The sequence below is a fragment of the Candoia aspera genome, chromosome 1, assembly GCF_035149785.1.
Source record: "Candoia aspera isolate rCanAsp1 chromosome 1, rCanAsp1.hap2, whole genome shotgun sequence".
Classification (NCBI taxonomy): domain Eukaryota; kingdom Metazoa; phylum Chordata; class Lepidosauria; order Squamata; family Boidae; genus Candoia; species Candoia aspera.
Window position 1 is genome coordinate 170,287,474 of NC_086153.1, and position 24,765 is coordinate 170,312,238.

At 39.9% G+C, this 24,765-nt stretch overlaps 1 protein-coding gene across 1 annotated transcript in view; it reads right to left on the reverse strand.

The window, feature by feature from the left end:
- SPAG16 (sperm associated antigen 16) overlaps positions 1 to 24,765 on the reverse strand; it is a 298,090-nt gene that overhangs the window by 95,951 nt on the left and 177,374 nt on the right. Inside the window, exon 15 of the mRNA XM_063317912.1 lies at positions 16,538 to 16,603. Within this exon, the coding sequence (XP_063173982.1) occupies positions 16,538 to 16,603 (66 nt within the window). The remainder of the gene's footprint in view (positions 1 to 16,537; positions 16,604 to 24,765) is intronic.

Here is a 24,765-nt window from a genome sequence, read left to right on the forward strand (position 1 = left end):
GAAAGAGTGGTCCCTAGCTCAACTTATCCTGGCCAAACAAAGTCACTTCCCCTTGGAAGAGACAAATAGCTACTGATTTGGCTAATCTGTTTATGATGGGACTAGAGATGATCATGGATGAAGTCAAGCAAAGAGTATTTGACTCAGACCTACAAAAATGACAGAGCCAAATTCTCACATCACTGTAAAATTTTCACGGTCTTTTGTTATACCATTCCCTGACACTACCACCATACAGTGAGACGATTAAGGTCAAGGAGTATTTGTGTTAGGAGGTGATGAGACCATCTCAAGGTTGTTTATATCAAGTGGTCATGAGACCATTTCATATTAAGGAGTACCTGTTTTCCAAGGTTTTTGGATTGACAATAAGAAAGATAATTCTGCTATACACAGATGTCCCACCAAGGATAGAGCAAAACAAAATATACCTAAGTATAACTCTTTAAAAAGGTAAAGGTTTCCCTTGACATTAAGTCCAGTCGTGTCCGACTCTAGGGGGTGGTGCTCATCTCCGTTTCAAAGCCAAAGACTATTCTGAATACATAAGCAACCATAGACACAAGCATATTTTCTATTGTATGCTTTATCTGGTTTCTGTTAGTCAGCTATAGCTAGGTAACCCTTTCATTGTTTTTGCCACTGGTAGAAGCATTAGAAAAATCTGATTCTGAAATAAATTGGTTCAGTAATGAATAAGAGCTGGCACTGCACATCTATATTATTGCCATGCTAAATAGGAACTGACATCAAGTTGGACTATTGAAGAGATAAACAGAATTGGTATAAGACATGTCTGGCATTATTTGTCTTTTGATAAATCAATAGATGACTGATCTGCAATGTATTTTTGCTGGTGTGGGCAAGGGGACAAAGAAAGAGGAAAGGCTGCTGATGTTAAAAATATTTTCCATGGGAAAAAAAAATTCCACAGCTGAAGAAAACTGTAAATGCAAAATCATTATCTGTTAATGGAAGACTACCAAGAACTTAAAGAAAGAATATCCGTTGGTTCTACTATATATGCATAATCCATCTGCAGCTGAAACCTATGCATTTTTGTTCTGATTTTTATTTGCATATGGATTATTCTATTTGATTTAAGATACAAGGATCTATTTGAATCTGCTGCTGGCTTTAGTTTTTGTTTTAGAAGAAATGTGGCAGAGATATAGGTTCACTAAATTAAAAAAATTAATGGGGCCCTGGTGACTGACTACCTCATTAGTGTTTGAGACTCCCTCATCCAACTGCAGCCAGTTCTCCCCTTCCTTTCTCTGAGTCCTCTTCATTTTGGACATTCTCCTTGTCTTCTGATTAAATTAAACAATTTGAGGTTTCTGATCTTGAGCTAATTTAAAATACATGCAGCCCTGCTGCTGACTGGTGTCAATGGACTGGATGCTGCCTTCCTCCCACCTTGCACTTTAAGACAGGCAAGAGAAGCCTTTCCCTTCTCCAAGGTGTGCAGGAGTAATGTATAGCTTTACCTATAAACAGAGAAGTTTTGCTTCCCCTTCTCACTACAATGGTTAGGACAGAAGAGGGGTCACTGAAAAACCTCTCCCTCTGGCACATGAAAAACATCTCAGTAAGACTATGTTTCAATCCTTTTTAGCAGAGACTTGACAAAAGTTATGGAGGAGGAGTGCATTTAAATGCACATAACATAAATGTAAGTAAATGCTGTTTGGTGTTGGATGTGATAAACTTAAGGGGCGGAGAGCTGCAACTAATCTGTTAAGGACTGTACATAGGGCTTGGACCACTGACTGAATTCCACTGTCCACAACAATCTAACAAAGTTTGATTAATAAATAAATAAATATTTGATACCAATCAATCAAATTTGTATAGCTGCCCATTTCAGTGCATGACTCAGGGCAGCTCACAAACTGAAAACAATATACAAACAGCAAAATAATACAACAATTTAAAACTATAAAAAACATATAAAGTCATTATCACACAATTCAAAATATAGTCATATAAACGAGTACATCTATCCTCTCCTACTTGCTCAAGGGAGAGATATAACAGGACTTTTTTCTTTCTTTTCCGGTTTGCAGGTTTTGAATAGGAAGATAAAACATTGGGGTAGTAAGAAGAATCGTAGAAGCTGGGTGGAGAAGGCTAATTAAACAGAGACAGATTGGATACTCAGGGTTTGGCCATGTCATGACATCCTATTATAGATGGGATGCAGTATTAACTGACAAAGAAAATGGGACTATTGGACATTATAAGGGACTAACAGACACTTGTGTTACTTTGTTCAGAGCAGTGGCAAGCTTTTTTTCTTCTTTAATCTTTGGAATTTCACTGAAGGCAAAATATTGCATTTTTATCTGGATATTTTTGCCAGCTAAGGGTTTGAGCATCACATTCACAAGGATCTTTTCAATCTGTTATTCCAGTCATCACTCAAAACCTTTTGAAGAGCATGTGCCTTCAGTGAACTATTCCTTAGGGAAGTAAGCAATGCTACTTCCCTTCTAACATTCCCTTCTAACTTATTGCTCATTTTGTCCTATTCCTTCCAAACAACTGAAGGACTGAGATTTCACTGAAAAAGTGATTTTGAATATTTCCTGATGGTCAAGCTACTGGCTTAAACATAGCAACGATATAATCTATATAGAAGTACTATCTTTTTCCTTCATCTTCAGATTAAACATGACTGTTAAGATTTTAAAGAAGTAATGTTTCGAAGAATTCCTGAGTTTTCCCCAAAATGGCTAAAACTGGGGCCTCCTCAAATTGATACTTACAGAAACATTCCTGGAGGATCAGGCTTACTTAAGAGCTTTAAAAGTTCAGGCTGTTAAGTTGGGAGCCTCAGAAGGGAGTTCCTGGCTGCTGGGTTAGTGGACCTATTTTGCATTGGACCATACAGAGGTGGTCTGTGTTGAAAGTGTGTGAGTGCACCCCTGAAGCCCAAATGGGCACAACAAAGTGGCAAGAGGGAAGGCAAAACTACAGGTTTGTTATGTGTGCCCAGGAAGGTGTGTGACAGAATGATGGAAGGAGTATCCAATGTGGCAATGCCCAAATTTGTTGAAGTTCAATGTGGCTTTAGGCCCGGCAGGAATCTGCAGATCAAATTTTGGCATGCAGCAAGCCACTGAGAAAAGTCTGAATGTGAGAAGGTAGGTTTATTGTACATTGATTTGGATAAATTGTATGATAAAGTAAAAAGGGCTGAATTATAGAATTTTTGTGCAAGTATGAAATTGAAAGTCAATTGCTGAATGCAAAACATTCATGCAAATAGACAGAATAATTAGCAAATAGTTCAGCATCAGAGTCAGGAATAATGCAAGCAGGGGTGATGTCCTTGTGATAACATTAAAGTGTGTTGGTTGGGGATGTTAATATACCTGCACTTCTGTATGCAGATTATGCCATATGTTGGCTGAGGGTCTGAATGATTTGCAGTGAATGTTAGATACTCAATGATGAAAAGAGGAGTATGAATTTGAAACTTAATACATCAAAGACAGAAGTGGTGTTTAACAGGGAAAATGGAAAGAAAATTGCAAGTTAAACATACATTGAGAAAAAACCAGAGCAAGTAGATGAAATTGTTCATCGTCGTGAAATGTTTACTAAAGATGGGGAAATGGAAACATGCCAGTAGAAGGTTGTAGGCGGTATGTGGTGTGTTGTGAGGAAATAATGTTTATCAAAAGAATGGGTGTGTATAAGAACACGCTTCTGCTCTGTTATTTGGAAGTGACAGTTGGATATGCCAGGAGAAACATAAAAGGTTGAATGCAGTGGAAATGGGATACTTAATAAGTATGGGTGGTAAAACAAGAAGAGAGGGTCAAACATGAATGGGTGCTCAATGAATGAGGACAGGGTACAAACTTAAGTTGAAAAACGTACTTTGAGATGACTTAGTCATGGATAGAATGAGTCGAGTGACAGAGGAAGACCGAAAAAAAGTGTAACTGGAGTTGATGAAATCCTGAAAGAGAAAGGTGGAAGTGTAAAGAACAAAAGGCAATGTACTGTATGAAGTGGCACATGGATATAGTGGAAGGGAAGCAGGAAGGTATAGAGAGGTATGCTAATACTAAATGGTGTTGGTGCAGACTAGTTTTAGCTGTTTGCTTTTCTCATGCCTTTAATTTCTCTGACTTACTATTTCTTACTCCTTTTCTGCACTCTGCAAAATCCTGCTACTTTGAAAGGAAATAGCATGATAGCTATGTATGTATGTAGAGGTCTGGGTAATTACAGTCCCCCATCACTATTTCATTCTTTTTCAAAGATCTGCAATTTTGCATAATCCACATTTTCTAGATTGGATGTTTATAGTAGATACCGACATTTGTACTGTCTTTATTTGTTCTTCCACTTATTTTAAACCAGATATTCTCCACAGCAGTTCATTCACTTGTTTTTCTGAGAGAAATGAATACCTTTAACTTATGGTGCGACTCCTCCTCTCTTTCAAGTGCTTCTATTCCTTTTGAACAAACTGTGTAACTTCAACTGCTATATTCCAAACATGGGAGGCATCTCACTAGGCCTCCAGCATCTGGTGCTAACTGACCAGCCTATTGAGGGTGTGGATTTGTTGTGTAGATGGAGCCCTTGATCCAGGAGGAGAGGGGGCTGGCTTTGGGAAGAGTTAGGGTATTGGGGAGGGAGGGGCAGGCAAGAATATGGCAGTGATGATGGGTAATGGGAGATACGGAGGAAATAAGGGGGTGGGGTGCTTATGCGGAACATGGGCCTGATGTCTTATACCAGTACTATGTTCTTGTCCCCAAGGGCAGCCACCGAGCCTTAGGTGGCTATTGCTGCTTAATGCCAGGTTGGTCTCTAATAGGTTGGTCACTTCAGCCAGGATTTAATCTTGGATGAGATGGCTGCCTTGGCATGTATCACCAAGACCTGGCTAGGTGTGGAGGTGGGGAGGATCCCCTCTCCAAAAAATATGCCCAGCTGGGTTCTGGCTGCGACAACAATTAAATAGCAAAGGAGCTAAATACACCCTTATATATCACCCTTGCAAGGCATGACAGCAGAAAACTGATCTTGATGGTAAAGACTTATTTGGATATAGGTATTATCATCCCACATTTTAAGAAGTGCCCATGAGATCTTGAATTTGTTCCACATTAGTTCTCTAGCAACAGAGTTAAAGGCTGTTATGAAGTCAATGAATGCCATATACAGGTCTCCTCTGGGGACTGATATGTATTTCTCTATAAAGTAACAGAAATTTTACTGGTCCATGGTTGATCTCCCCATCCTAAACCCACCCTAGTTCTTGGCAAATAGGCCTCCTGTTTTATTCAGTCCAATTTCCAAAATAAGTATCTAGCTTATTAATAATACTTAGTAAACTGATTATATTCCTAATCCTTGCTTTTAGGAGGCTGGATCCCTCACAAGTTGGTGTATCTAGCTAGCAGACTTTTGTTTCATTTCTTGATAGTAATGAGATACCAACTACTGTATCTTTTCCCCCCACCCCTCTTATTTCAGGATGTAAATGCATCTCCCCACACTTCAGGAATCTACCGTTGCTCTCTATTTATAGCAACAGTTACTATATAATAACTATTAGTATATAGTTTACAGTAAACTATTAGTATATTGTTCACTGTAAGCATATAGCATATATATATGCTTACAGTAACGTAAGCAAGCCTCCCTTTTCCATAATTCAAAACCATGGTTTGAACAAAAACAGGATGAACTTCATCCATATTCTCTGTTAAAGAACTATACGAAGTCAAAAGCAGTATAAATTATTGACAGCAACTAAAACGGGAGGTGTACTAAAGAGGTGTGGTACCAATTGCATAAGCTATTTGCAGAGTAGCTATATGCACAGCTATATGTTCTCACTTCCAAGAGAGGGGACTGAGTTGTTCCAACAATAGCCTCTAGTGATGGTCCCAGAAGTATCTAAACTGATCAGTCAGCTGAAACATGGAAGGCAGCCAGACTAGACTCCCTCTCTTCTGAGATAATTAAAAAGAATCTTGAATGGTGGGTCCCAGTACAGGTCTCATGCTTGATATATAATTGTCAACTTAGCTGGAATTCCAAATGATTGGGGTTTAGCAATAATTATTCATACTTATAAGAGGGAAAACAGAGATCACCCTACCAATTATTGTCCACTCAGTCTACTAAACAAACTCAGGAAAAAACTATGCCAGATATCTCTACTGGAAGCTGTTAAACTGTTTGGTCTCAGAAAACATCCTGGCAGAGGAACAAGCTGTCATTAGAGCAAATCATAGTACAACTGATCAGTGCTTAATCATCTAGCAGAAAAATATATCCTAAAACCAACATCTGTTCTATGATTTTAATTAAGTCTTTGATCGCATTACCAGATAAAACTATGGAATAAACTGTGAGGAATGTGGGTTCAGATATCCCAATAGTAAGAAATCTCTCTGGAACCAGTTTGGTCTCAGTAAAGTATTTCGTTTATTGAAAGATACAGTGCCATCACCCTCTGCATTTAAAGACTCAAGTAAATGTATTTCCCCCGTCCTCTTCTTTTATTAGACCCAAGTCCCCGCCTTCATTTGAAATTGAATATTTACAACTGCTTTCAGTTTTACCACATGAGCTTCAGCAACATTCTTCACTGTCTGTTGGCAGATAACACTTTAGCCCCAGCATTCTGGTGTCAACTTGCTGAGTCTGTGAAGTTTCTAATTCTTGCTGACTCTGTGATGTTTCCAGCTCTCACTCACATCAGTCAAGTCACCCCCCTCCCTCCTTTACAACCCATGACAGAGGAAAAGGCCCAGAAAGAGGTTTTATGACTTCTGGGGCCAAACCTCTGACATAAACTTAAAGCTACTGCAATCAACACTTGCTTCTTACTCTCATATACAAGCTCTATAAGAACACATAGCAGGGCATTTGTCAGGACCCATACCCATTATTTAACTTTTACATCAATTTGATGGTTGAGTGCTAATTAAAATGGGCTATCTTTTGCTTAAAAATGAGCATAGGCACATAGAATTACTTATATACACTGACTGTGCAGTAATCCTTTCTCAGTTACCAGTAGGCCCAAGGAGGGCACTTTTTCTTTATTGCAGAGAACAATCCATTTTGAAAAACAAAAAATTATGATTTTTCTCTAAAATATTATTTCTTGATTGCTCTTACTTAAATATCTAGAGTTAAAGCATGTGATATAGATGCTATTATAATTTCAGGCTATACTCCTGTGAAGCTTATTGCTCTGCTTGATGAAAAAATGCATATATTCTTTAAGTGGCCCTTCAATGTATCATGGCTGCATGACACAGGTTTTGTTAAGCAAAGGGGACAGGACACAGTAAGGTTCTTTCATAGTTACAAGACCTGGTTACATCATTGTATTTGGTATGGGTTACAGCTAAAGCATTTATCTGAAGTCTTATGATGGCACATGCTTCATATACAAAGAAACAAGAATGATTAAAATTAAACTTTTAGAGGAGAAAATTAAAGAATTACTACTGCTTTATGTTTCCCACCCATCTCCAGCCTAATAGAGATCACTGACCTCTGCTAATGTCTGGCTGACCAAGGGTCAAACCCTGAAAGGCGAAGAAGGTTTTATAATCATATGTATATTTCTGCAGGTCTGAAGTTAATAGAATCCTGCATTCTGAATCCTGCACTTTACAGAATTAAAAAAATGAGTTTAATTTACCCCAGAGTGCTTCTTGGTTATTTGCTGGCTTTGGTCAGATGTGATTGCCAGTATTAAAGTCTCCTGCCCATTATGTCTTTTATTGTAAATTATGGGTGCCATTCAGTTGTTCATCTTGTATTTTGGTCTGTGACCATAGCAACATTGTATCTATGTATCTGCCTAGTATCCAAGTGCTTAACTAGCTGTGGCATTATTAGAACAGAGCTTGAATTGGATAGATGAGGAAAATGCAAGCTTTCTGCTGGAAGACCAGGAAGACTGCTAAATTCTGTCTAGTAGCTATAGCGATAAGGAGAATTTGGGTGTCCTGCTGGGATTGTTAACCTGAAATTCATACTGCTATTTGATTAGATATTGTTATATATTCTATTAACTATCTTTTACTTGTTAGTATTCCTTTAGGTTTATTTTTACCTTATAATGGTTGTTGCAGTTTATTGATGTTTCTTCCTCCAATTTTAAAACCATGCTCATCTTCTTCCAATCCAGCTTCCTTCAATATATATTCATGTATAAATTTCAACTTTGCTTTCAGCTAAAAAGAAGAAATCTATTTTCTAGTTTTAGGGGCATGTTTTTTAAACTGGGAAGAACCACAAAGCCTTACCCTGCTTTTTCATCTTAGCTTCTCCAATCAGATGCTCCATGTTAATTTTGAAATACAGTCTATGCTTCTTTCATGCGCAGCAGAGGCATCGCCAGCTGGAATCACAATGGTGGTGACAGTTGTGCGATCAAAGCACTGCCTCTTTTTAAATTCATTGCACACACATGGTGCATGTGAAAAAAGGGAGGGGTTTCAGTTGTGCAGCCACCAGCTTGACTTTTTGGATCCTCCCTGTGGACACCCCTGGTATAGAACCTGACCAAAGATTGGACTGAACAGATTGCCTTAAATTTCCACTGAAGGTTGCTGCTTCCCCCTTGTTTCTCCTCTGCTTCATCATTCCCTGTTCAAGATCTTAAGACAAATTTGGCTGCAATGAACAGAACAGTAATAGGATTTTTAGACTGATTTCTCCCCCTTTTCAGGGGATGGATGGATGGATTTATTTATTTTAAGTTTTAAAATTCATTAAATCTATACATGATTTAATTCAGCTATTTCCTTTAACTTCCTACTGAAAATCACCAGAAAGAACACTTATTATTCACTGATTTGTCCCCAAATCTCAGTGGTAATCTTATATAGTAGAGTGTGCACTAATTACTCAGTGGTCATCTTACAGCGTGCACACTCAGTGGTATCAATAGAGTGCACACTAATCTTGGAAGGTGTGCAGATTCCTTATATAAATGGGTAAGATACCATCTCCCAGATGTGACTGAGGGGCTGACAGGCAAACTGTTAAACACATAATACAAGAATGTAAGACTAGAGCCCACGATGGGAACTCTGCTGATTTCCTGATGGCAACTGATGCTGCAAAAGACTATATTTGTAATCTTAATGTTTGTTTTTAGTTATAATTGCCCTATGACCAATGTATATTTTCTATATACCTTTTTATATTCCCAATTCTTTTAATATATTTGTAATATGTATGATGTGCTGCCATACAATCAATCAATCAATCAATAGTGGTAATCTTGGGGGTTTCTGGGACTAAAAAATAGAAAATCTGAGATCCATATGCAGCCCATGTATTTATTCTGTACTGTACTGTGTTGTGTTGTATTGTGCATTGCTCATCCTTGACAAGAATCTCCTTCTCCTATTAAGGCAATCTAACTCTCCCTAATTTGGCAAGTATTCTGATTTTTCAAAGATCCTGTATCTCTAACGCCTTGTAAAGAACCTGTAGAATAGTGTCATGTTCATCGTTTCAATGTTAAATGTACATCGTAACGTTTCGCATATCATTTTGCTGATGCATGTTTCGGTTGGGAGGGGAGGAGGATTCTGTCTCCTGGGATGTTATCTGTATTCAGCTGGATTGGAATGTGTTTGGGTTATGTTGTGTGTTCAAGGTTTCCTTCCCAGCACATCAGCAGAAATTGTTACCAGCACCTGCGGTGGGGAATTTGAAACGGTTTGGGCGAGGGGAGGGATTACGTTCGCACTGAGGGTTTTTAGTTTGTATTTGGCGCGCTTTTGCTCATTCTCAGCTTTCTCTGTATTTGCATACCATTCTTTAATAAATCAGATATCATTAAGTCCCTACTTGTGAGTCTGGTTCTGTTAGGGTAGGCAATCATTACAAATCGCTATTTTTCTTAAATGAGAGAATGCCCAAGTTTCAGCCCAACCCCACTGCTTTTTCTATATGCAATTACCATTAATATGGTATGCTTATAATTTTCTGCATGAAAATGCTTTGATCCTGTTTTATTGTAAACATCTTTCTGCTTCAACAATGTGTGTATTTTCATATTTATTTGTTTGTTTATGATACTCGCATGATATAAGTTACTCTATTACTTTTGAGATGATGCTCAAGAAATCTCTTATGAGTTACAACCTACATTTTATTTTGCTCCTTCTTTAAAATCACATTTATATATATGAACCCACAGAAGGATATGCAGTAATGGAGTCCAAGCAGATCAGGTAGAAGTAAATTAAAGGACAGACAGAATCCCTTGGGGACTTTTTTTCACAAATTAATTCATGGATATGGAGTCACAACAATTGGAGTCTACAGATGAATAGTTCCCAGTCCTGTTAAAAACTACATCAGAAGATAGTCTATTTATTGGAAAGTAGGATACTTGGATAGAAAGATAATTAAGTTTTAAAAAGTGGATTCCAATAATGTTTGTTGGTTTATCTCTCATTTGGTTCTTCATTACTTTAGATCCAAATCCAAAGAAATGCATCCTATTGTATTCTACCAAATCAGGCTTTAATGACACCAAAATTGTTGTTGTTGTTTATTCGTTCAGTCGCTTCCGACTCTTCGTGACTTCATGGACCAGCTATCCTAACAGTCAGGAACCACGCTGAGACGAGGAATAGGTCTCTAGTGTTTTATTACTGCTACATTACACAGAAAATCCTAACAAACTGAAGAAGCATGAGAAAACCCATACAGAAAACCCCCAAAAGTCAAGGTGGGTCTGTTCTGTGTCTCTTTGAATGACTACTCAACTCCTCCCTACTACGCATGCATTTTCCCCCCTGGATAGAGGCCCCCTCCTGCTCACCAGCACTGCTCATGACACCAGCCCACGCCAGAGCTTCCTGTCGGTCGTCAACACCCCCAGCTCCCCCAGGGACGAGTCCATCACCTCTAGAATATCATCCATCCATCTTGCCGTTGGTCGGCCCCTCTTCCTTTTGCCTTCCACTCGCCCTAGCATCAGCAACTTCTCCAGGGTGTCCTGTCTTCTCATTATGTGGCCAAAGTATTTCACTTTTGCCTTTAATATCATTCCCTCAAGTGAGCAGTCTGGCTTTATTTCCTGGAGGATGGACTGGTTTGATCTTCTGGCAGTCCAAGGCACTCTCAGAATTTTCCTCCAACACCACAGTTCAAAAGCATCGATCTTCCTTCTCCCAGCCTTCCTTATGGTCCAGCTCTTGCAGCCATATGTTACTATGGGGAACACTATTGCTTTAACTATGCGGACCTTTGTTGTCAGTGTGATGTCTCTGCTCTTAACTATTTTATCAAGATTTGTCATTGCTCTTCTCCCAAGGATTAAGCGTCTTCTGATTTCCTGACTGCAGTCAGCATCTGCAGTAATCTTTGCACCTAGAAATACAAGGTCGTTCACTCTATGTTTTCTCCCTCTATTTGCCAGTTATCAATCAAGCTGGTTGCCATAATCTTGGTTTTTTTGAGGTTTAGCTGCAAGCTAGCTTTTGCACTTTCTTCTTTCACCTTCATCATAAGGCTCTTCAGTTCCTCTTCGCTTTCAGCCATCAAAGTGGTATCATCTGCATATCTGAGATTGTTAATGTTTCTTCCAGAGATTTTAACTCCAGCCTTGGATTCCTCAAGCCCAGCACATTGCATGATGTATTCTGTGTACAAGTTGAATAGGTAGGGTGAGAGTATACAGCCCTGCCCTACTCCTTTCCCAATCTTAAACTAGTCCGTTGTTCCGTGGTCTGTTCTTGCTGTTGCTACTTGGTCGTTATACAGATTCTTCAGGAGGCATACAAGATGACTTGGTAACCCCATACCGCTAAGAACTTGCCACAATTTGTTATGGTCCACACAATCAAAGGCTTTAGAATAGTCAATAAAACAGAAATAGATGTTTTTCTGAAACTCCCTGACTTTTTCCATTATCCAGCAGATATTGGCAATTTGGTTCCTAGTTCCTCCGCCTTTTCTTAACCCAGCTTGTACATCTGGCAATTCTCGCTCCATGAATTGCTGAAGCCTACCTTGCAGGATCTTGAGCATTACCTTACTGGCATGTGAAATGAGTGCCACTGTTCGATAGTTTGAACATTCTTTAGTGTTCCCCTTTTTTGGTATGGGGATATAAGTTCATTTTTTCCAGTCTGATGGCCATTCTTGTGTTTTCCAAATTTGCTGGCATATAGCATGCATTATCTTGACAGCATCATCTTGCAAGATTTTGAACAGTTCAGCTGGGATGCCGTCATCTCCTGCTGCCTTGTTATTAGCAATGCTTCTTAAGGCCCTTTCAACCTCACTCTTCAGGATGTCTGGCTCTAGCTCTCTGACCACACCGTCAAAGCTATCCCTGCTATTGTTATCCTTCCTATACAGGTCTTCCGTATATTCTTGCCACCTTTTCTTGATCTCTTCTTCTTCTGTTAGGTCCTGGCCATCTTTGTTTTTGATCATACCCATTTTTGCCTGGAATTTACCTCTGATGTTTCTAATTTTCTGGAAGAGGTCTCTTGTCCTTCCTATTCTATTGTCTTCTTCCACTTCCACACATTGCTTGTTTAAAAATAATTCCTTATCTCTTCTGGCTAACCTCTGGAATTTTGCATTTCATTGGGCATATCTCCCCCTATCGCTGTTGCCTTTTGCTTTCCTTCTTTCTTGGGCTACTTCTAGTGTCTCAGCCATTTTGCCTTCTTGGTTTTCTCTTTCTTTGGGATGTATTTTGTTGCTGCCTCCTGAACAATGTCGCGAACTTCTGTCCATAGTTCTTCCGGGACCCTGTCTACTAAGTCCAGTCCCTTAAATCTATTCTTCACCTCCACTGCATATTCCTTAGGAATATTAGGGAGCTCACATCTAGCTGATCTGTGAGTCTTCCCTAATCTCTTTAGTTTGATCCTAAATTGTGCAATAAGAAGTTCGTGATCTGAACTACAGTCAGCTCTGGGTCTTGTTTTTACCGACTGTATAGCTGTCCGCCACCTTTGGCTGCAAAGATGTAGTCAATCTGATTTCAGTGTTGTCCATCTGGTGAAGTCCATGTATAAAGCCGTCTCTTAGGTTGTTGGAAGAGAGTGTTCATTATGCAGAGTGAGTTGTCTTGGCAAAATTCTATCAGCCTATGTCCTGCTTCATTTTGTTCTCCCAGGCCATGCTTACCTGTAATTCCAAGTGTCATCTGACTTCCCACCTTAGCATTCCAGTCTCCTGTGATGAAAATAGCATCTCTTTTAGGCGTGTTGTCCAGTAGGTGCTGCAGATCCTCATAGAACTGCTCTACTTCAGCTTCTTCAGCATCTGTGGTTGGGGTGTATATTTGGATCACTGTGATGTTAGATGGCTTGCCCTGAATTCGAATTGAGATCATTCTATCGTTTTTTGGGTTGTATCCAAGCACTGCTTTAGCCACTTTACTATTAATTATGAAGGCTACTCCATTTCTTCTGTGGTCCTCTTGTCCACAGTAGTAGATCTGGTGGTCATTTGATGTGAAGTGGCCCATTCCAGTTCATTTCAGTTCACTGACGCCCAAAATGTCTATCTTTAATCTTGACATCTCACCAATAACCACATCCAATTTGCCCTGGCTCATAGATCTTACATTCCAGGTTCCAATGGTGTGTTGATCCTTAGAACATCGGATTCGCCGTTCACCACCAGCACCGTCGGCCACTAGCCGTCCTTTCGGCTTTGAGCTAGCTGCGTCATCACGTCTGGGGCTAGTTGAACTCCTCCTCTGTTCCTCCCCAGTAGCATTTTGACCATCTTCCGACCTGGGGGTCTCATCTTCCGATGGTATACCGACATATCTCTGGTTCTACTGATCCATTGAGTTTTCACGGCAAGAATACTGGGGTGGGTTGCCATTACCTTCCCCAGGGATCACATTTAGTCTGACCTCTCTGTCATGACCTTCCCGTCTTGGGTGGCCCTTCGCGGTTTAGCTCATGGCATCATTGAGGTGCTCAAGCTCCAGCACCACGACAAGGTAATGATGCTTTGCTGAAGGACACCTAAATTGCTCATCACTAGTTCTGCTTATGAGAAGAAACACAAATCTTATTTTATTAAATTAATCACAATTCATGGTTCGCAACATAAAGTATAGGTTACAAAAGACTCTTTACTGAACAGTGAGTGTCTGCAAAGGGGGGCAAGAGCAGTGTGGTGGCATTATGATCAAATCTTACTCATTTTCTATGTGGATTGCAACTTTGCACAAATGTCCAAAAGGAGCAGAGCTTGCCTGTATACACTGTTGCTCTTGAGTCTTCCCTTCAATATTATTTGACATCTGTCACCAAGCATATGCTACTGCTTTGAAGCATGTGATAAATGGTCTTCAGTGGCAAGCATGTCTACTATTATTGTTAGTAGCATATGATCATGTTCAGAATAAAATGTATGCTTACAAAGCAATCTGATCAGGCGCTAAGCTGAACTATAGCAAAATAGTTTCAGTAGGTGGCAGCACTGAGCTGATCTTGAAAAGCCGACCAGGTTCCGCATGGCTTAGTACAGCTGTGTAATAGATAATTCAAGGGAATGTTCTGCTTCAACAAAGCTTCATAGTTCATTTGAAGTTGCTTCAAGAAGCAAGATGGTCCCCTCCCTTTTCAGCGTGAAAAGTGAGGTGAAGCAATCTTATAGCTTTGCCTCATTCTACCTCAGAGGAGCACCTCTCAGCCTTCCCCACAGAGCTCATACTGTAGATAAAAGCTGAGAGGACCCTTCTCCCTACTACATCTAGACCATGCGTTTCCAGGCGTGTGGTCTAGGTGCACATTGCAGGACTGCCTGCAATGTATGCTAAAGGCAACCAGCGTGGAACCTGTTCGCTGCATCCTGAAGCTCTTCCAGACACAATCCTGCACTGCATGCTAAACCCACTCAGCCTAAAGCTTCCTCCAGACCACCCTGCCACCCCCCAAAATAAAACCTGGGCCAGTGCTGTGGAAGAAGTGCTGTTCCCAAGCAGTTTGGAGGGGGCAGGTGGTGTCTTGATAGTGTTAGCCTAAAATATGGTGAATGCCAAGAAGCAATGCTTGTCAAAATGCCTTCCAGACTGAGTGATTCTGACAAACACTGTGAGCAATCCTAAAACCACCCAGCCTGGAAGCACTTCAGCCAGCTTTGGGGAGCCAGGCTGGGAGGAATCCCATTCCACATTACCGGCCTGAAGCAGCCCAAAGGTACTGAAATTGCTTTGTTGAGATGAATCAGGTGGACTCTTCACAGGTTGAAGCAATCAGCTGATCTTTGCAGCCCTATTCATGTTGTCACTTTGAATGGATCTAGTAGGTGGATGGGAGACCACCTGGAAATCCTAGAACAAGCAAATAAACTTGGATGTCACAAAAATATCCCGGAAGAAGGCAATGGCAAACCACTTCTGCATAAAGGAATTCCAAGATGAATAGAAGCAGGAAAATTAAAATGATCCTTCATACTGCCTTTTCCTATGAATTCCTGTGAACTGAGTTGAAAAACAGTCTTACTGTACTTTCCAACAGTAAGCACTCAGAAGCTATGAAAATTTCTTGCGTGAGAGTATATTGAGCGTTCTAGTTTTTAGAATGAAAAAGCAGTTCGAATAATTTGATAGTTACATGTGTGTACACCTACAGTTCAGCTGCCTGAGTTCCACAGATCTACAATTAATTTCTAGAGCTGTAATTACAGCTTCTAAAATTGCACCCCTCATTCTGTTTAATCATCCTTCTCCTGACAGTTTCCAACTTTTCTAATTAAGTTACCGAGGATGTCAACCACTAATTCCATCACAGTGTTTAATGCCAGATGTAATATTCATTATCAAAATAAGTGTTAATCTATAAAATCATCAATATACAAAAGTTTTAATTATTTAACATTATGAAGGATACTTTGCAGGAGAATACAGTACTAGATTGTTGGCTGACGTGTCCTGATGTCAGCATAAAGCATCCTTTCCAGAAAAGGAAGGCAGCTAATGCAGCAACAGATGTAAGGAATGCTGTCAGAATAAACCCCTTCTCAAAATACATAGGAATGTTTTGCTTTTTATTCCATGCTTGGAGGTTTTTTTTATATTTAATAAGTCGTGGAGGAAGGCACAATCTGAAATTCCCTGAAGATTTAACAAAAATATTGTCCTGATAATCATCCAGGAATCTAAAGGAAATCTCATCAAAGGTAAGTGATAGGGATGAGACAATTAAGCAACAGATTACACCATTTTAATTGGCTAAAACTGAACATAAGATCCATAGAAGCCTTACTCTAAAGTATTTTATATATTCTTAGCAACATGAACACACAGCAAATAAAACAAGAACCAAGCAGAAAATGAATTGCCATGAAAAAAATATATATAAGGTTTTTAATCCCCTCAGTGGGGAGAATACCTCCTTGTTCTGGAATTACTGTTGAAAAACAATTATTTCAGGAACTAAAAATCCCAGTAGATTATATATTCAGCAGCAGTATCACATAAAGATATATTCTGCTCAAACCACAATTAATTTTACTGTTTTTAGCTTACCTTCATGTTGAATGCAGCATGATTGCAGGAATGCAAGTGACCACAGAATGTTTGAGCACAAAGCCCCTGGAAGAACAAAAACATGGAAGACCATAAGATCAGAAGAGGACAATCATATAATTATACAAGTTGCAAAACCTCATATGAAGCTAGAGTTTGAATACAGTGTTCTGTCTGGAAAACCAAGCTACTGGGAAAGGGAACAATAAAGTATCATCCTTAAAAACACACCTGGATGAAATGTGATTTTTTAAAAAAATGAAATAGTGGGTCTCTTAATATTACAGTTCCCAAATTTATAAAGATACGATACATATAAGAGAAGCTCAGGATAACATACATACTTATTCAGACAAAAGTTCCAGTGAAGTCTGTACTCAGTTCCAGGTAGAGAAGCGCTAACTGATGACAAGCGTTATGCATACTAAAATAATATAAAATATTCATTTATTTACTTCAAACAGAAATAAAAATATTTCTATTTCTCAAGGACATGTCTTTAATATTTGGTACTTTGTTGTGTTCTGTGCATGGAGATGCACCAGACAGATCACCATTACATTAAGGTTGGATCGGTAGCTTTAGTTCTATAGAAGTTCTGATCAAGGTATTGAAGTGGTCTAATACTTCCCAAGAAGGTGATTTAAGGCAAGTTATTAGTCCAATTGTTTTTTTTTTCCAGATGCTATATATTCTTTACTTAACTTTTTCTGTTTTAACAAACTGACATGGTCTTATTTTATGTATGTCTCTTGAAAACAAACAATATCAGCTTTATGTGTTTGGAGCTTGTAGAAAATTGTCCTCCTTTTGCTTAAGTAAATTAAATCGATTTACATTTAATGTGATTAATGTTGTTTTTTTCCATTTTGGTTGTGATTTGGTTTTAATTTAAAGCTGCAGCCATACTTAGTTTCTGGTCTTCTTTATTTCCAGTTTCCTTCCCTTTGCCCGAAACTTCCTTACCCTGAGTCTAGTGAATATGAGCATCAGGGACAGGGAGAGGGGGGAGGAAAGCAGAGCCAGACTTGCACATTTCTGTTGCTAGCGCCAATACTAACGGCAGTTTTAGTCTTCTTGTGGAGTTGATTTCTTGGTTAACCCATCCTAAGTGGGGCTGACATCAATCTTGCAAGTCTGACTGTGCTTTTCTCCTCTCCAAAAGTCATGTGAAGTAGGGAGGTATCTGCCTGAGTTGCTTGCATAGACCTTCTTATTTTGGATTTAAGCCATGCTTTCCCCTTTGTTGTTTTGGTAATGGATCCAGCCTATCTCTGTCAAGGTCATTTTCCATACTCTCTACATGCAATCAGTTCCTTTCTCCCTTTCTTATCCCTCCACTCCAGCATGGAAACCATTTGGAAAAGCAGTCAACCAAATTATATTTGTAAAATCCAGTACAGGAAAGTGGTTGTCGTAAAATCCAGTAATAGGAACAGTAATACAATGGTTTATTCTTTCAAGATATTTTAAATCATTCTGCCAAAGAAAATAAAGGAAAAAAAATGGGGGAGTTGGCAGCATTGAGAGTCGGGCAGTTGGCTTTGAAAAACCTCATCTGTGTAGGTGCTAGATGGTGAAAAAAATGGTCTGGGGGAGACCAAAAATCCCCTAATTGTGCTTTCTTAGCTTAACTCATGGCTTAGATGCCTAGGAGTAAATAAAAATACAGTAGACTCTCAGTTAACCGGTACTCAAGCAACCAGCATGTTGGCAGAGTTCTAGAAAGCATTTGGCCCAGAAGAGATCAGAAAAGTCACACACCAGGCATTTCTATAAAAATAAATTTATTTACAGAAAGCACAAAAACATATTTGCAGGCTTGTGCATTTTCACAGGCTCTCAGAGAGGAGAGATTTCTCTCAGCTGCATACTCTCTGCAAGCCTAAAAAGAAGGAACTAAGTAACAAGCAAACTGCCCTCACTTCAGGCTATGCAACTATTAACGCCTAAAAAGAGGACAATTAAATTCAATCTCTTCACCTGGCCAAAATGATTAGTTACCATAGTAACCTTAATCTGTAGCAGAAAACAATATACCAATACAGCACTCTCAAGCAACTGGCAAAAAAAATCGAAGAAATAATACTTTAAATAAAAATTAAAATAAAATCAATTTCTAGCAGAAATGTAAGTTTAAACTTGGCACGCCATAAGACCACACTTCGCGCACCACATGTTTGTCTCCCACCCCCACTATAGTCCCACATGAAGGAGGGAGGGACGGAGGAAGGCACGGACAGAAGGCAGGCCAGGACAGGCCGAGGGGGTCTCTCATCTGACCAGCAAAGTAGGAGGTGGAGGGGACCCCTCTCCTCGTCCCTGCTGAAACCCACTGGGTCAGTGGAGCCAAACCCCTTGCCGGCCTGGCTGAGGATGTGTTTCTGCCAAGCAGGAGGCCTTACTGGGCGGTGGGGGTGCCTCATAGTACTGGGAGCCCTGGAAGTGGACTTGGTGGAGGCTCCCCATGCTAGGGACTGTGCCCCAGAGGCGGTTGGTGGTGCCCCATAGCAGGCGACCATTCTTGCCCGTGAAGGTGGAGAGATACTCCATGCAGGCCCGGCCACCCTGCTCTGGGGGGCCAGTAAGTGGCATGAGCTGGGGGGTCTACCGTGCTGCGCAGGCCAGTTGCAGGACCTTCATGGCAGACGAGAAGCCAAGCTCAGGGAGGAAAGGAGGAGCAGCATGCCAAAGAGAAAAGTTGAGCAAAATTTGGGGCCGGCGCCATCTCAGGTCTCCAGCACTGGAAGGAACTGAGCGGCGCAGCTGTGGTGGGTATGGCTGGGAGGAGGCGTTGCAAGGCCACCGCCCTCAAGTTTCACAGCAAGGATCCTGCGGGGTTGGGCACGTGCATGGACAAAGGTGAACCTGTTGCATGCGTGTCTCTCTCTCTCACTCACTCACACTCACACACACACAGAGCTTAGGAGGAGACGCGTTTCTCTCCCGGCACTTAAGGGCTGTGAATTTCTGACTCTGGCTGAGCTCCAGGAACTGGGCTGGGCCGGGCCAGGCTGGGAGACCATGAAGATATCTCGAGGCTGCAGGCTAGTTGAGGAAATCCCAAAAAAGAAAATCCTGGAAGAAGACAAACCCTTTCTGCATAGCTGCTAAGAAAACCAGTTCAGTCACCAGGAGTTGCCTCAGTAAAGATGGCACTCTCCCACCGTCTCTTTCTAAAATAAAAGGCATTTTAATAGTAACTCTCAAGCAACCAAAAAATACATTTATCCGGCATCTACCAATCCCCATGGGTGCCAGTTAACTGAGAGCCTACTGTACCGCAAACTTCAGAGTGGGACAGGAGAAGATTCCTGACAGTAGGTGCCATTGCCCCACCTCTGCAGTTTGAACTTGCTTTTGGACCCAAATCTCTCTCTCTAGTTTTCTTGTCTGAGGCAAAAACCAGGAATTATTTTTATCAGCCTATCTGATATGCTAAAAGAATCCTGTTCTGGAAGAAAGTTTTCTTAAAACCACAGTGCATGCACAGCTAACCTTTAGGCTTTATACAGTAATGTGATTTATGTGTGGTTGCCTGTACATTTGGCCCAGAAACTTCAGTTGGCACAAAATCCAGCAGCCAAGTTGGACTTGGGAAGAATGCAAAGAGGACAGCTGGTATCCATGCTTAAAGTACCCCACTGGCAAAATACAAAGCACCGGCTATTACTTTTAAAGCTAACTCCAGGCTATTTAAGAGGATGTTTTTATTCCAAACCACCTTTGTATTTGGCAGTGTAATAGCTAAAGCAACACAAAATAAAAGAGCTCTAGGACCAACCAGAGTGTTATTCATGTTCTTCCTCTGGTGCTTCAGGGTGTGAACTTTAGGAAAGAAGAATCTCACTCATTAATCCATTAGTTCCTGAACAGAGACCATTCCTGGAGATACAGCCAAATGTATTGCAGAAAGAAGTAATGCAGAGGTGACAGCCTCCCTTTAATCTAACTCAGTTAGCCATTGCTGCCAATCTGTATGTAGCCAGTTCAGAAGTCCTGCAGTAGGACAATTTATCGGCATTTAGACCAACATGTCTTCCCTCAGAGGAAGTTACCATGGGGCTCAGGCAAGAATTCTACTACATGAATCAAGATTAATGCACCCAGTGTAGAATTTTAAATGACTTCTGATTCCTATTTCTGATTTTTTAAAGTGTTGTAAAGATCAGATGGAGGAAAGGCATATACACATCCTCTCATTCATCCAGGGATTTGTCATTAATTTAAGCCTTTATTGTTTTTCACACTTGTACAGATGAGCATTATGCAAACTTTTCCTATAATAATAATAATGTTAGAGTACACATACTTTACATGGCATTTCGGCTCACCAATTCCTTCCTTCCTTTATTCTTTACTTAGGTTTCATTTCTTACTTCTAGGTTTCATTTAGGATAATGTTGAGAGTTCTCCTAAATTGTTTTATTTGGGAGAACATGTTGGCTATCTGACATTAGAAATCAGACTCAACGCACAATTCTGCAGTATGATGTTTCTATGACTATTAGCAGCTATGCCAGTAGCCCAAAATTTCTTTCCCATCGTGTCCACAGGAGAAACAACAGGAAGACATTGATGAAAAGTATCTCCAAGGGTCAGTCTTTACTTCTGCTGCTCTCAGATTATTCAAGAACTGTGAAAAATGAGTTGGCGACTAAGATTTAGAATGCACTAAAGTTTCCTGAATACTGCCTTGCTGTACTTGTCTGAGGAGTCCTTCACAAGTTGGTCATTTTCTGCTAGGATGACTGCAGATCACCCATTTAAAGAAACTGTTCTCCTTTAATCATAGGGCTAGTTAATTTAACTAGGAAGGGCAAAGGTCAAGCAAACAAGTGTAGCCCTGATTTTTCCAAACACACAGTTCACGTATTTGAGATCCATATGCTGAAAATAAGTAGACAACTACTTAACAAGGGAATATCACTGTTGTTTGATCCATCGCTATAGTCTGAGATTAGGTGGATCTGATGCATTGTGTGAAAAAAAAATGATGCAAATTGCTGTAAGCAAGCTAATGACTGTTCTAGATTTCCCTCTTCACAAGCTTGGTAAATGATGTGCTGTGTAATGCAGAAAAACTATGTTACAAATAAGTTAACATATGTTAACCATGGACTATTTGTGGATCATTACCTTAATTTGCAGAAATAATTTCTGTTTCTGTTTCTTTTTTAAATCCAAACTGTCAGCAAAATACTTATATCAGAATTGATAGGGAATGAGATTTTACAAGGATATATGAGGCTAACACAGGTGAGGACACAGGTGGAAAATTATTGTTTAATGCTTGCTTGCTAACAAGGCAATATTAGATGCATATGGTTAAATTTCAAGAGGATGTGGGTTGAACGGATGGCTGGCAGCAGGTAGAAGGCCTGCTGTGCTCCAAAAAAAAGGAGATTGGTTTCAAGATATTCAGAAACCGCAGAACTACCTAGTTATGAGACCACCAGCTGACCTAGTTGCAACCTAAGGGCTAATTAACATAGAAAAATGCATACCCCTAAGGTGGGGGTCTTAGAAAACATAGAACATGCTAAGGGGTATTATGGGATAGCATGTAGCATGTAGAGTTACTGTGCAAGTGCTAAAAGAACAGCCAATAAATAAATGTTGTTGCCTTTACTTCCTTGCTAAAAATGTATAAAAGAGAAGGCAGGTATGTTGTTCAGGGCTCTTGCACTTGGGCAGGAGCCCTCTCTTTTTGCTGTGCACAGAAATAAAAGAAAACAAAGGACCTTCCCACCTCGGTGTTACTTATTGGGTGACAACTTGTGCCAAGTCACGGGCCTTCTTGGCCAACACAGGGATAGGTGATCTGATACTCTCCAGATATTTTATTAGACTACAGTGTCATGAATACTGATGGTGAGCAGGAGGGGGCCCCTATTCAGGGGCGAAAACGCATGCGTAGTTTAGAGGCTTTGAACTTTCCTTCAAAGAAACTCAGAGCAGACCCGCCTTGAGTTTTAGGCTTATCTGTGTGAGTTTCCCAGGGTCTTTCAGTTTGGCAGGATTTTCTATCTACTAGAGCAGTTCAATAAACACTGGAGACCAAGTTACTGTCTCAGCGTGGTTCTTCGCTCTAAGTTAGGACATACAGCTTCCATAAGTCCCAGCCAGTATGGCCAATAATCACTAAATTGGAGAGTGGCAGAAACCAGTTTGTATTTAAAAGAAACCAGTTTGTATGGCTGAACCAACTGAACCGAAGGTAAATTGATCTTTTTCTCTATCACACACACACACACCAATAATCACTGTACTGACTTGAAAGCACTGAAGGAGTAGACTGGGTACTGGAAATTAATTACTGTAAAAATGACAGAGATCTATTCTAAATATGTCATGAGGAGAGAGAGAGGGAGAGTGCCAATATATGTGAGCCACTGAAAACAATTGCCATTGGATCTCCTTGGAGGAAAACAGTGCTTGAACTGAGAGAGATTTATGGAAGTAGACCCTATTCACGTATGCTTCTGAAATGAGCATCTGATAATACAGCTGTAGTCCTAATGGCTCCTGAAGATCACACTGGGGATAGGAGGATATATAATAAAGGCTACTCGTGGTTGCTGGTATTGCCTCCTCATGTTCATTCTAGCTATCTGGCATTAGAAGAAAAACGTATCTTACTGAAGTCAACAGTTCTATTTGTAATTTGTGTTGGAAGCTCTTGTATCATAATAAAACTGTATAAGAATTGAGTGTAGCAGTTACACCCAAACTGTATTTGAATTAATTTTTTGGCATGAATTGACCTTTCTGTCTTATAAAATGCCACTTAAGTTTTAATTAACTGATAACAAGCATATTGATATGCATGTATCTGTCTTAAATTAGAAAAAAAAATAGAACATTTTGATTATGTGGAAGACTTTTAAAGATGAGCACATTGCCATCAGAACATTGTGCATTATCTTCACAGGACTAAATGGTAGATTCATATATGTGATCACTGGCAATATCACTGTACAACTACACATACTTATTTTTCTAAATGCAAAACCAAAAAATGGGATAAACTGAAATATTTAATACTCCTTTCTTATGTTTTCAAGTGAATAAAAAATGAACAGCTAAAACATAACTAACACTGACAGCAATGTTGGCCTTTAGAAGACACTTTGGCCATTTAGGAGGAGGAGGGGGGGGAAGAAAAAAGGAGAACCATTTCCTTTCAATTGCCAAGATATCATTGTTAACTAAGAGATACTTTGTGATGCCATGGCATTTGTTTCAAGAATGTTCTTTGCCAAGGAAATGATGCATGCATAAGAGAAACTAGCAGATGTCCAAATGAACTGGATTCTTCATATATGATTGTACACACATTATACCATTTAGTTGTTTCTTCTGAACATCATTGCCTCTGTTTCTGCTACTCAAGTGGAGTCCTTGCTTATAGACAAAATGACAATATCCATGAGCAAAAGAAATGTTCTGGCATGCTGCTGCTTGACAGTTAAGGGAAGTGGAGACAATGGAATGGAACATCCTGGAGAAAGGCGAGGCTGACGGAGTAACACTAAATAGGAGCAGCTTTGTTCTAAGTCTCTTTCTGAGCAATCAAAACAACTAGAGATTTTTTTAAAAACCCTTTATTTCTAATTAGTTCTTAATCTTAACAGTTTGGGTTTTAAATAAATGCATTTCCCAGTGCTGGGCAATCTGATGAAACATCTCAGAGAAGCTGATGGCCTTTTGTCCTTTATATTTTCTGGGCAGGACGCTTGGCAGCCAAGCTGACATCTGGTAACTGAGAAAGCACTGCTGCTTGTTTTCTCTTACTTGGGGGGTGGAAAAATTGCTATTTTTCTCTTGCAATAAGATTTGAAACTCTCTCAGATGGGTAGGATTTTGTCTGTACTCTGGACCTATAATAATGTTATAGTCTAACCAAAAGTCCAACAATGTTGATTTATTAAATGAAAAAATAAATTATTCCATAGTTAGTGTGGGTCTATTTGATACTCAGTACTGAAGCAGTAACATAATTGGCCAACAAATCTGGATTTCCAGCTCTGAATAGTTGGACCACTTTTGGCTTTGTAGGAACATGCTCAAGACCATTTGTGAGCAAAATTCAGATGTTCATCAGAAAAGAGATGAAGTCCCTTTCTCTGTTCCTGGCATGCTTGGCAAGGAAGCTGCAGTTGCTGAGAGAGCAAAGATTTAGAAGCAGCACAGTTGACTGCCCATTTAATAACTAAAAAGCAGTT